The sequence below is a fragment of the Oncorhynchus mykiss genome, chromosome 5 (genome assembly GCF_013265735.2).
Source record: "Oncorhynchus mykiss isolate Arlee chromosome 5, USDA_OmykA_1.1, whole genome shotgun sequence".
In the NCBI taxonomy this organism is placed as follows: domain Eukaryota; kingdom Metazoa; phylum Chordata; class Actinopteri; order Salmoniformes; family Salmonidae; genus Oncorhynchus; species Oncorhynchus mykiss.
In genome coordinates this window covers 92,926,817-92,941,118 of record NC_048569.1, presented here as the reverse complement: position 1 = coordinate 92,941,118, position 14,302 = coordinate 92,926,817, and the positions used below count along the sequence as shown (strand labels likewise).

Sequence of the window (14,302 nt, the reverse complement as noted above, 5' to 3'; positions counted from 1 at the left end):
TCTCAAACCCACCTCAACAACACTGTCTCAAACCCACCCAAACAACGCTGTCTCAAACCCACCTCAACATCACTGTCTCAAACCTACCTCAACAACACTGTCTCAAACCCACCTCAACAGCACTGTCTCAAACCCACCACAACATCACTGTCTCAAACCAACCTCAACAACACTGTCTCAAACCCTCCTCAACATCACTGTCTCAAACCCACCTCAACAACACTGTCTCAAACCCACCACAACATTACTGTCTCAAACCCACCTCAACAACACTGTCTCAAACCCACCTCAACAACACTGTCTCAAACCCACCTCAACATCACTGTCTCAAACCCACCTCAACAACACTGTCTCAAACCCACCTCAACAACGCTGTCTCAAACCCACCTCAACAACACTGTCTCAAACCCACCTCAACAACACAGTCTCAAACCCACCTCAACAACACTGTCTCAAACCCACCTCAACAACGCTGTCTCAAACCCACCTCAACAACACTGCCTCAAACCCACCTCAACAACATTGTCTCAAACCCACCTCAACAACGCTGTCTCAAACCCACCTCAACAACACTGTCTCAAACCCACCTCAACAACACTGTCTCAAACCCACCTCAACAACACTGTCTCAAACCCACCTCAACAACACTGTCTCAAACCCACCTCAACAACACTGTCTCAAACCCACCTCAACATCACTGTCTCAAACCCACCTCAACAACACTGTCTCAAACCCACCCAAACAACGCTGTCTCAAACCCACCTCAACATCACTGTCTCAAACCCACCTCAACAACACTGTCTCAAACCCACCCAAACAACGCTGTCTCAAACCTACCTCAACAACACTGTCTCAAACCCACCTCAACAGCACTGTCTCAAACCCACCACAACATCACTGTCTCAAACCAACCTCAACAACACTGTCTCAAACCCTCCTCAACATCACTGTCTCAAACCCACCTCAACAACACTGTCTCAAACCCACCACAACATTACTGTCTCAAACCCACCTCAACAACACTGTCTCAAACCCACCTCAACAACACTGTCTCAAACCCACCTCAACATCACTGTCTCAAACCCACCTCAACAACACTGTCTCAAACCCACCTCAACAACGCTGTCTCAAACCCACCTCAACAACACTGTCTCAAACCCACCTCAACAACACTGTCTCAAACCCACCACAACATTACTGTCTCAAACCCACCTCAACAACACTGTCTCAAACCCACCTCAACAACACTGTCTCAAACCCACCTCAACAACACTGTCTCAAACCCACCTCAACAACACTGTCTCAAACCCACCTCAACATCACTGTCTCAAACCCACCTCAACAACACTGTCTCAAACCCACCCAAACAACGCTGTCTCAAACCCACCTCAACATCACTGTCTCAAACCCACCTCAACAACACTGTCTCAAACCCACCCAAACAACGCTGTCTCAAACCTACCTCAACAACACTGTCTCAAACCCACCTCAACAGCACTGTCTCAAACCCACCACAACATCACTGTCTCAAACCAACCTCAACAACACTGTCTCAAACCCTCCTCAACATCACTGTCTCAAACCCACCTCAACAACACTGTCTCAAACCCACCACAACATTACTGTCTCAAACCCACCTCAACAACACTGTCTCAAACCCACCTCAACAACACTGTCTCAAACCCACCTCAACATCGCTGTCTCAAACCCACCTCAACAACACTGTCTCAAACCCACCTCAACAACGCTGTCTCAAACCCACCTCAACAACACTGTCTCAAACCCACCTCAACAACGCTGTCTCAAACCCACCTCAACAACACTGTCTCAAACCCACCTCAACAACACTGTCTCAAACCCACCTCAACAACGCTGTCTCAAACCCACCTCAACAACACTGCCTCAAACCCACCTCAACAACATTGTCTCAAACCCACCTCAACAACGCTGTCTCAAACCCACCTCAACAATGCTGTCTCAAACCCACCTCAACAACGCTGTCTCAAACCCACCTCAACAACACTGTCTCAAACCCACCTCAACAACACTGCCTCAAACCCACCTCAACAACATTGTCTCAAACCCACCTCAACAACGCTGTCTCAAACCCACCTCAACAACACTGTCTCAAACCCACCTCAACAACACTGTCTCAAACCCACCTCAACATCACTGTCTCAAACCCACCTCAACAACACTGTCTCAAACCCACCTCAACAACACTGTCTCAAACCCACCTCAACATCACTGTCTCAAACCCACCTCAACAACACTGTCTCAAACCCACCTCAACAACACTGTCTCAAACCCACCTGAACAACACTGTCTCAAACCCACCTCAACATCACTGTCTCAAACCCACCTCAACATCACTGTCTCAAACCCACCTCAACATCACTGTCTCAAACCCACCTCAACAACACTGTCTCAAACCCACCTCAACATCACTGTCTCAAACCCACCTCAACAACACTGTCTCAAACCCACCTCAACATCACTGTCTCAAACCCACCTCAACATCACTGTCTCAAACCCACCTCAACAACACTGTCTCAAACCCACCTCAACAACACTGTCTCAAACCCACCTGAACAACACTGTCTCAAACCCACCTCAACATCACTGTCTCAAACCCACCTCAACATCACTGTCTCAAACCCACCTCAACATCACTGTCTCAAACCCACCTCAACAACACTGTCTCAAACCCACCTCAACATCACTGTCTCAAACCCACCTCAACAACACTGTCTCAAACCCACCTCAACATCACTGTCTCAAACCCACCTCAACATCACTGTCTCAAACCCACCTCAACAACACTGTCTCAAACCCACCTCAACAACACTGTCTCAAACCCACCTCAACATCACTGTCTCAAACCCACCTCAACAACACTGTCTCAAACCCACCTCAGCAACACTGTCTCAAACCCACCTGAACAACACTGTCTCAAACCCACCTCAACATCACTGTCTCAAACCCACCTCAACATCACTGTCTCAAACCCACCTCAACATCACTGTCTCAAACCCACCTCAACATCACTGTCTCAAACCCACCTCAACAACACTGTCTCAAACCCACCTCAACAACACTGTCTCAAACCCACCTCAACAACACTGTCTCAAACCCACCTCAACAACGCTGTCTCAAACCCACCTCAACAACACTGCCTCAAACCCACCTCAACAACATTGTCTCAAACCCACCTCAACAACGCTGTCTCAAACCCACCTCAACAACACTGTCTCAAACCCACCTCAACAACACTGTCTCAAACCCACCTCAACAACACTGTCTCAAACCCACCTCAACAACACTGTCTCAAACCCACCTCAACAACACTGTCTCAAACCCACCTCAACATCACTGTCTCAAACCCACCTCAACAACACTGTCTCAAACCCACCCAAACAACGCTGTCTCAAACCCACCTCAACATCACTGTCTCAAACCCACCTCAACAACACTGTCTCAAACCCACCCAAACAACGCTGTCTCAAACCTACCTCAACAACACTGTCTCAAACCCACCTCAACAGCACTGTCTCAAACCCACCACAACATCACTGTCTCAAACCAACCTCAACAACACTGTCTCAAACCCTCCTCAACATCACTGTCTCAAACCCACCTCAACAACACTGTCTCAAACCCACCACAACATTACTGTCTCAAACCCACCTCAACAACACTGTCTCAAACCCACCTCAACAACACTGTCTCAAACCCACCTCAACATCACTGTCTCAAACCCACCTCAACAACACTGTCTCAAACCCACCTCAACAACGCTGTCTCAAACCCACCTCAACAACACTGTCTCAAACCCACCTCAACAACACTGTCTCAAACCCACCACAACATTACTGTCTCAAACCCACCTCAACAACACTGTCTCAAACCCACCTCAACAACACTGTCTCAAACCCACCTCAACAACACTGTCTCAAACCCACCTCAACAACACTGTCTCAAACCCACCTCAACATCACTGTCTCAAACCCACCTCAACAACACTGTCTCAAACCCACCCAAACAACGCTGTCTCAAACCCACCTCAACATCACTGTCTCAAACCCACCTCAACAACACTGTCTCAAACCCACCCAAACAACGCTGTCTCAAACCTACCTCAACAACACTGTCTCAAACCCACCTCAACAGCACTGTCTCAAACCCACCACAACATCACTGTCTCAAACCAACCTCAACAACACTGTCTCAAACCCTCCTCAACATCACTGTCTCAAACCCACCTCAACAACACTGTCTCAAACCCACCACAACATTACTGTCTCAAACCCACCTCAACAACACTGTCTCAAACCCACCTCAACAACACTGTCTCAAACCCACCTCAACATCGCTGTCTCAAACCCACCTCAACAACACTGTCTCAAACCCACCTCAACAACGCTGTCTCAAACCCACCTCAACAACACTGTCTCAAACCCACCTCAACAACGCTGTCTCAAACCCACCTCAACAACACTGTCTCAAACCCACCTCAACAACACTGTCTCAAACCCACCTCAACAACGCTGTCTCAAACCCACCTCAACAACACTGCCTCAAACCCACCTCAACAACATTGTCTCAAACCCACCTCAACAACGCTGTCTCAAACCCACCTCAACAATGCTGTCTCAAACCCACCTCAACAACGCTGTCTCAAACCCACCTCAACAACACTGTCTCAAACCCACCTCAACAACACTGCCTCAAACCCACCTCAACAACATTGTCTCAAACCCACCTCAACAACGCTGTCTCAAACCCACCTCAACAACACTGTCTCAAACCCACCTCAACAACACTGTCTCAAACCCACCTCAACATCACTGTCTCAAACCCACCTCAACAACACTGTCTCAAACCCACCTCAACAACACTGTCTCAAACCCACCTCAACATCACTGTCTCAAACCCACCTCAACAACACTGTCTCAAACCCACCTCAACAACACTGTCTCAAACCCACCTCAACAACACTGTCTCAAACCCACCTCAACATCACTGTCTCAAACCCACCTCAACATCACTGTCTCAAACCCACCTCAACATCACTGTCTCAAACCCACCTCAACATCACTGTCTCAAACCCACCTCAACAACACTGTCTCAAACCCACCTCAACATCACTGTCTCAAACCCACCTCAACAACACTGTCTCAAACCCACCTCAACATCACTGTCTCAAACCCACCTCAACATCACTGTCTCAAACCCACCTCAACAACACTGTCTCAAACCCACCTCAACAACACTGTCTCAAACCCACCTGAACAACACTGTCTCAAACCCACCTCAACATCACTGTCTCAAACCCACCTCAACATCACTGTCTCAAACCCACCTCAACATCACTGTCTCAAACCCACCTCAACAACACTGTCTCAAACCCACCTCAACATTACTGTCTCAAACCCACCTCAACAACACTGTCTCAAACCCACCTCAACATCACTGTCTCAAACCCACCTCAACATCACTGTCTCAAACCCACCTCAACAACACTGTCTCAAACCCACCTCAACAACACTGTCTCAAACCCACCTCAACATCACTGTCTCAAACCCACCTCAACAACACTGTCTCAAACCCACCTCAACAACACTGTCTCAAACCCACCTGAACAACACTGTCTCAAACCCACCTCAACATCACTGTCTCAAACCCACCTCAACATCACTGTCTCAAACCCACCTCAACATCACTGTCTCAAACCCACCTCAACATCACTGTCTCAAACCCACCTCAACAACACTGTCTCAAACCCACCTCAACAACACTGTCTCAAACCCACCTCAACAACACTGTCTCAAACCCACCTCAACATCACTGTCTCAAACCCACCTCAACAACACTGTCTCAAACCCACCTCAACAACACTGTCTCAAACCCACCTCAACATCACTGTCTCAAACCCACCTCAACAACACTGTCTCAAACCCACCCCAACAACACTGTCTCAAACCCACCTCAACAACACTGTCTCAAACCCACCTCAACAACACTGTCTCAAACCCACCTGAACAACACTGTCTCAAACCCACCTCAACATCACTGTCTCAAACCCACCTCAACAACACTGTCTCAAACCCACCTGAACAACACTGTCTCAAACCTACCTCAACAACACTGTCTCAAACCCACCTCAACAACGCTGTCTCAAACCCACCTCAACAACACTGTCTCAAACCCACCTCAACAACACTGTCTCAAACCCACCTCAACAACACTGTCTCAAACCCACCTCAACATCACTGTCTCAAACCCTGAATGGGCCTTTATACCTCCACCATCGTCAGCTGTTACTCACAGACATATCTCCCCTTTTGGGTGTATTGGTACAGCTGTGATGTAATCAGGGTGGTTGTTATGGTGATGGCTCTAGATGTGTCTCCGATCCTCCTGTTGCTCTTCTCTGACGTGCCATGGTGAAGATAACAGGTCTTATCTATACAGATACACATGCAGTGGCTTGGACCAGATTACTGTTTTCTTTTCACAGTCACATCTGACGCAATGTTTTCCTGGCATTGGGAGAACAGTAATGTGTATCTTCAGTTCAGAGTTTCACAACCTTTTAAAAAAAAAGTTTAACCTGCACCCACTTATACCACCCCAACCCACTTCTAGGTACTTTAGCCAGGGGTATGCATTTTGCCTTGTTCCAGGCAATACAAGCATTACTATCCTTATATAGGTATTGCATAGCCTACTGTACATCTTGTTGAATGAGATAGGCGATGCTCTGCTGCCAACATAGTCAGAACTATTTACGTACATGGGCTCTGATTACTGTAGCACCATTATACGTTACTTCGGTATCCTTTTCCCCCCGGGCACTGTCACTATGTTACTGTCACTATGTTACTGTCACTATGTTACTGTCACTATGCTACTGGTTACTGTCACTATGTTACTGTCACTATGTTACTGTCACTATGTTACTGTCACTATGTTACTGTCACTATGTTACTGTCACTATGTTACTGTCACTATGCTACTGTCACTATGTTACTGTCACTATGTTACTGGTTACTGTCACTATGTTACTGTCACTATGTTACTGGTTACTATGTTACTGTCACTATGTTACTGTCACTATGTTACTGTCACTATGTTACTGGTTACTGTCACTATGTTACTGTCACTATGTTACTGTCACTATGTTACTCTCACTATGTTACTGTCACTATGCTACTGTCACTATGTTACTGTCACTATGTTACTGGTTACTGTCACTATGTTACTGTCACTATGTTACTGGTTACTATGTTACTGTCACTATGTTACTGTTACTATGTTACTGTCACTATGTTACTGGTTACTGTCACTATGTTACTGTCACTATGTTACTGGTTACTATGTTACTGTCACTATGCTACTGTCACTATGTTACTGTCACTATGCTACTGGTTACTGTCACTATGTTACTGTCACTATGTTACTGTCACTATGTTACTGTCACTATGCTACTGTCACTATGTTACTGTCACTATGTTACTGTCACTATGTTACTGTCACTATGTTACTGTCACTATGTTACTGTCACTATGCTACTGTCACTATGTTACTGTCACTATGTTACTGGTTACTGTCACTATGTTACTGTCACTATGTTACTGGTTACTATGTTACTGTCACTATGTTACTGTCACTATGTTACTGTCACTATGTTACTGTCACTATGTTACTGTCACTATGTTACTGGTTACTGTCACTATGTTACTGTCACTGTGTTACTGTCACTATGTTACTGTCACTATGTTACTGGTTACTGTCACTATGTTACTGTCACTATGTTACTGTCACTATGCTACTGTCACTATGTTACTGTCACTATGTTACTGGTTACTGACACTATGTTACTGCTATGTTACTGTCACTATGTTACTGTCACTATGCTACTGTCACTATGTTACTGTCACTATGTTACTGTCACTATGTTACTGGTTACTGACACTATGTTACTGTCACTATGTTACTGTCACTATGTTACTGTCACTATGTTACTGGTTACTGACACTATGTTACTGTCACTATGTTACTGTCACTATGTTACTGTCACTATGTTACTGGTTACTGACACTATGTTACTGTCACTATGTTACTGTCACTATGTTACTGTCCCTATGTTACTGGTTACTGACACTATGTTACTGTCACTATGTTACTGTCACTATGTTACTGGTTACTGACACTATGTTACTGTCACTATGTTACTGTCACTATGTTACTGTCACTATGTTACTGGTTACTGACACTATGTTACTGTCACTATGTTACTGTCACTATGTTACTGTCACTATGCTACTGTCACTATGTTACTGTCACTATGTTACTGTCACTATGTTACTGTCACTATGCTACTGTCACTACGTTACTGTCACTATGTTACTGTCACTATGTTACTGTCACTATGCTACTGTCACTATGTTACTGTCACTATGTTACTGTCACTATGTTACTGGTTACTGACACTATGTTACTGTCACTATGTTACTGTCACTATGTTACTGTCACTATGCTACTGTCACTATGTTACTGTCACTATGTTACTGTCACTATGTTACTGTCACTATGCTACTGTCACTATGTTACTGTCACTATGTTACTGTCACTGTGCTACTGTCACTATGTTACTGTCACTATGTTACTCTCACTATGTTACTGTCACTATGTTACTGTCACTATGTTACTGTCACTATGTTACTGGTTACTGTCACTATGTTACTGTCACTATGTTACTGTCACTATGTTACTGTCACTATGTTACTGTTACTATGCTACTGTCACTATGTTACTGTCACTATGCTACTGTCACTATGCTACTCTCACTATGTTACTGTCACTATGCTACTGTCACTATGTTACTGTCACTATGTTACTGGTTACTCTCACTATGTTACTGTCACTATGTTACTGTCACTATGCTACTGTCACTATGTTACTGTCACTATGTTACTGTCACTATGTTACTGTCACTATGTTACTGTCACTATGTTACTGTCACTATGTTACTGTCACTATGCTACTGCCACTATGTTACTGTCACTATGCTACTGTCACTATGTTACTGGTTACTGTCACTATGTTACTGTCACTATGTTACTGGTTACTGTCACTATGTTACTGTCACTATGTTACTGGCTACTGTCACTATGTTACTGTCACTATGTTACTGGTTACTGTCACTATGTTACTGTCACTATGTTACTGTCACTATGTTACTCTCACTATGTTACTGTCAATATGTTACTCTCACTATGTTACTCTCACTATGTTACTGTCACTATGTTACTGTCACTATGTTACTGTCACTATGTTACTGTCACTATGTTTTTATGAGTGCGGGGTTTCATGTAGAGGTCAGGTTTATAGAAACATTTATCCTCAATACTGTTGCGTCTGGATGTGGATTCGTATTGTTAGGTATAATGCTTGTTTTCTTTTAATCTTGTATTCTTTGAAGAAAAATAGGAGTCTATTGATGCATTAGTGATGTTTATTTTATTTGTTTGTTTTATTTGTTTGAGGCTAAGAACAACACCCACCTCAAAAACGATCTTCCGTCAGGGCAAAGATAGAGTATTAGAAACATACAAAACAATGCTGTCAATCCCTTTCTTTCTGAGGAACACAGTCAGGTCTCAAACATAATGCTTACAGACAGACAGAGAGAGAGAGAGGCAAAGAGAGGCAGACAGACCGAGAAAGAGAGAGAGGCAGACAGACAGAGAAAGAGAGAGAGGCAGACAGACAGACAGACAGACAGACAGAGAGAGAGAGAGAGAAATAGGCAGAAAGACAGAGAGGCAGACAGGTGAATGTGAAAATGGTTTAGAGGTAGCTAAATATCTGACATGCAGAAACCTGTCCCTGTGAATTCCAAAGAACAACATCATAACTAGCTTTGTGCTCTTGTTTGTTCTTCTTGCCAGTGTCAGTGGGTCATTAGTAGGTATTGAGAATAATCAGTTCTGTGTTTCAGCTCCATGGAGACAAGGGACTAGTTACGCAGCTGCTTTGAAGAGGGGGTCCTCAGCAAAGAGCTCCTTCACAAAGTTGTCCTCATCCTTGACCTCAGCAGGGCACTGAGCAGACACAGTGGTGGGGAAGGGCAGGATGGTGGGCTGGCTCATCCCAGGGATCTTTGGGTCTTGGACCATGGGCAGAATGGCGCCCTTCTCACCCACAGGCTGTTCGGGGAAGGAGGGCAGGGTCATGGGCAGGCCCAGGGCGGGGAGGACGGTCACGGTTCCCTGGGGAGGGTGGCGGGACTCGGTCCCGTGCGGGTGCTCGTGGTGATGGTGGTGGTGCTCGTGCTCGTGCAGGTGAGCGTGCTTGTGGTCGTGATCCAAGGATAGCTCATGGTCATGCTCGTGAGTGTGGCCCTCGCCGTCGTGCTTGTAGTTGTGATGCTGGTGCGGTCCGGTGTCAGTGCTGTGGTTATGGGCCTTGGCGTGGTGGGCGTGAGCGTGGTCGTGACCGTGACCGTGGTCATGAGAGTGGTCGTGACCGCCAGCAGCTCCATCACCATGAGAGTGACCATGGGCACCATCTTTATGATCATGGGCGTGGGCGCCGTCGTGTTTGTGGTCTTTGGTGTGGTCGTGAGCGTGGTCGTGAGCGTGGTCGTGAGCGCCGGAGGCATTATGGGTGTGGTCTTTGCCGTGTTTTCCAGACTGAAGGGTGTGGCTGTGGTCTGTCTCTCCTCCCAACAGGTGAGCTGCCTTCTCCTTCTTTGAGTTCTGCAGGACAACAACCAACCAGGGGATCATTCACAGCATCATCAATCAATCAATACACATGATCAGTAACCTCATTAGTAATTTAACACCGAAAGACATAAACCCAGATGAAGACCTAATGACTGAAATGGTGGTTTGAACCATTAAACACACTGTGGAGCATACAAGAACACTGTGGAGCATACAAGAACACTGTGGAGCATACAAGAACACTGTGGAGCATACAAGAACACTGTGGAGCATACAAGAACACTGTGGAGCATACAAGAACACTGTGGAGCATACAAGAACACTGTGGAGCATACAAGAACACTGTGAAGCATACAAGAACACTGTGGAGCATACAAGAACACTGTGGAGCATACAAGAACACTGTGGAGCATACAAGAACACTGTGGAGCATACAAGAACACTGTGGAGCATACAAGAACACTGTGGTGCATACAAGAATGTCAGCTACTAGAGTTTTCCTCTATGCACCTGAAATTACGTTTCAACCCTTGTTTCAAATGGAGAGTGGAGAGTGGAGAGAGGAGAGTGGAGAGTGGAGAGTGGAGAGTGGAGAGAGGAGAGTGGAGAGTGGAGAGAGAAGAGTGGAGAGAGGAGAGTGGAGAGAGGAGAGTGGAGAGAGGAGAGAGGAGAGAGGAGAGAGGAGAGAGGAGAGAGGAGAGAGGAGAGTGGAGAGAGGAGAGAGGAGAGTGGAGAGTGGAGAGAGAAGAGTGGAGAGTGGAGAGAGGAGAGAGGAGAGTGGAGAGAGGAGAGAGGAGAGTGGAGAGTGGAGAGAGGAGAGTGGAGAGTGCCTGACCTCATTCTCAAAGACCTCACAGTTGACCGTGACAAACTCCTGGCCTCCCATGTCGTGAGAGTGGGAGCCCTTGCAGTGTCCTTTGTGCTGTAGAGAAGAGACAGGGATAAATTAAAATGCTGGTTCTTACATAGTTATTACATAGTTATTACATAGTTATTACACCGTTATTACAGTTTTTACAACGTTAAACACTATCTAGGCTATAATTCAGATGTAATAATGCTGCTACTACATAGTTTATGCTGTTTGACAAAAATATCAATGGTCCTGTCATTCACTTACTGCAAACTCGCAGGCCATCAGAGGACACTTGGAGGCTGCGGAAGGGTCGGTGGTGTTGGCACAAGTCGTCTCCTGGATGGTGAACTCGGCAAAGTAGAAGGTTGCCATGCCCATCTGGAATACCAAGCAACAGAGGTCAGTGAGTAACGACAACAAGATAATTACACCCCAATATGAAACCAGTTCATTTGCTGCTGTGAGGTGGATTCATCGTTTTCTTGAATTGTTATGTTATGTTGTGGTGTTGATTTTGTATTTTGCTATAGTGGAATGTGTTGTGTAGTGTTGTGTTCTGACCGATGTCCGTGCACGGGTGATGTTGAGGACGGCGAAGTGATTGGCCAAGCCGCTGTCCTTGTTGAACTTCTCCATGGACAGCGTGGCCGTCTTCAGGATCTCCGGGTGGTCCTTGGGCATGGCAGAGGGACAGTCCGGGCACTGCTTAGCCACTTTCGCCGCAGCCGCTGGGACAGGACATACAAATAGGTACACTGTTTATAAAAAGGCACTTTCATTGGGTCAAACATGGAGCATGGTTCAAATCCCCGAGCTGACAAGGTACAAATCTGTCGTTCTGCCCCTGAACAAGGCAGTTAACCCGATGTTCCTAGGCCGTCATTGTAAATTAGAATTTCTTCTTAACTGACTTGCCTAGTTAAATAAAGGTAAAATAAAAAATAAATTAGCAGATGCTTTGAAACGCAGGCATTTATATTTAACATGTATTCAGTACATGTAAAACTGCGATGTATCGGGCACCACGCTCCCACAGAGTCATCAGAACCACATGACAAACGACGTGACATCACCCAACTACTACACGGTGGATGGATGTTGTTTAGTGGGAAGCGCTGTAATGAATGTTTTGGAGAGGACCAAGCCGTGGACTGTTACCTGGTCTGACCACACAGTTGTAGTTGTACAGACGAACCACTCTATGGACTCTGTTCATGTAGATAACAGCCTTGCATTGACCGTAGACCTGTGAGTAAATACGTACAAGACAACAAAAAAAACTGATTAAACAACGAGGGACGATTTTGATCCAAGGCCCTGGCTAAAGTCAATATTCAGACATACAGTAATCCTACAGACATTATGTTTGTCTGTGTGTGTGTGTGTGTGTTTGGTGTGTGTGTGTGTGTGTGTTTGGTGTGTGTGTGTGTGTTTGGTGTGTGTGTGTGTGTTTTGTATATGTGTGTGTGTTTGGTGTGTGTGTGTGTGTGTGTTTTGTGTATGTGTGTCGGGTTCTTACCGGTGTGTTTTCAGCCTTGGGGACCTCACAGTCCTTTGCGTTTTTCTTGCTGACCACGTGGCAGTCAGTCTCCAGCACATCCATGGTCAGGTAGAACACAACCCCTGTTTCCCCCTGAAACAGAGATAGAAATACAGACCAATCAGCACACTGGAGTCAACATTCATTCCCATGTGGCTGGTACTGAAAAACAAAGACAAGAGGATTGAAAGAATACTTCTGTTTTTTTTACATCTACAATCGTCTTTGAAGTCACCATCTATAACTTCAAATTCTAGTCAAATCCCCCTGCTCTTAGAAAAGGCCTTGCTGACAATGTATGAATCTGTCTCATCTGTCTTAACGGTAATATCACTTTTTCACTCCCCATAAAACAGAGAATTATCTCAGACTACATTGTATTTTATGATACTTTTTAGACCTCAATTTCTCTTATCAGCGGACAACATATGGAAACACATTGCATTTACAAACAGAGTATGTTACAGGACTCTTCTTTAGGACGGTAGCTAAATCATTTCCCCCTCTCTTTTTAACTTAGCGTAGTACCACGCATTGTAGAGTTACAGTGGAAAAAATAGAAGCAACAGAACTCACATGCTCCATCTGGTTGACGTTACTGAGGCGGTGGAGACCGAACACGTAGCCCTCTGTGCGGTCCTTGTTGATCTTGTCGAGGGCCTGTCCTGCTGCTCCCAGGGCCACGGCGTCCTGGCACGACCCGGGCTTCATGCCGGCTTCCAGGGGGGCGGCATGAGCATACACACACGCCAGCAACAACAAGGCACACTGCTTCATCATGATGGAGGACCGATGGGCCGCTGGCTGTCTCACACACGCTGAACGGGCTGGTGAGGTGAGGTGAGGAGAGATGGTTCAGTAGGGCTGCTATATATACAGCTCCATGTACCCCCTCCACCCCCACACACACCCTCCCTCTTCACAACACTGTTCTGGGTCCCACCCCCGATCCAGGTAAACATGACCCCTAACCCCCCCCCCCACGATGCCCCTCTGTGATCCTATCAAGGAATGTGGCCCCTATCAGTCCCATTGTAATCTACCCAGAAACTCGCAGCCCTGTCAGAAGCTATAGGTAACAGTGACCAGGAATGTCTTATCATGCTCTTTTAAGTGTTAAGTATCAAAAAACATGAACAGATTTTTTGGTTTCACCAGCAGGAATGTCCT

General features: G+C 45.9%; 1 protein-coding gene across 1 annotated transcript; it reads right to left on the bottom strand.

Annotated features, from left to right (window-relative positions):
- Nucleotides 1-9,500: 9,500 nt before the first annotated feature.
- fetub (fetuin B) lies at nt 9,501-13,995 on the bottom strand. Its single transcript, XM_021604736.2, has 7 exons — nt 13,709-13,995; nt 13,112-13,225; nt 12,751-12,838; nt 12,154-12,320; nt 11,857-11,970; nt 11,572-11,658; nt 9,501-10,766 (listed from the first exon to the last, which is right to left on the bottom strand). Exons 1-7 carry the CDS (start codon nt 13,910-13,912, stop codon nt 10,029-10,031), a joined length of 1,512 nt encoding a protein of 503 aa, XP_021460411.2. The 5' UTR covers nt 13,913-13,995; the 3' UTR covers nt 9,501-10,028.
- Nucleotides 13,996-14,302: the final 307 nt, after the last annotated feature.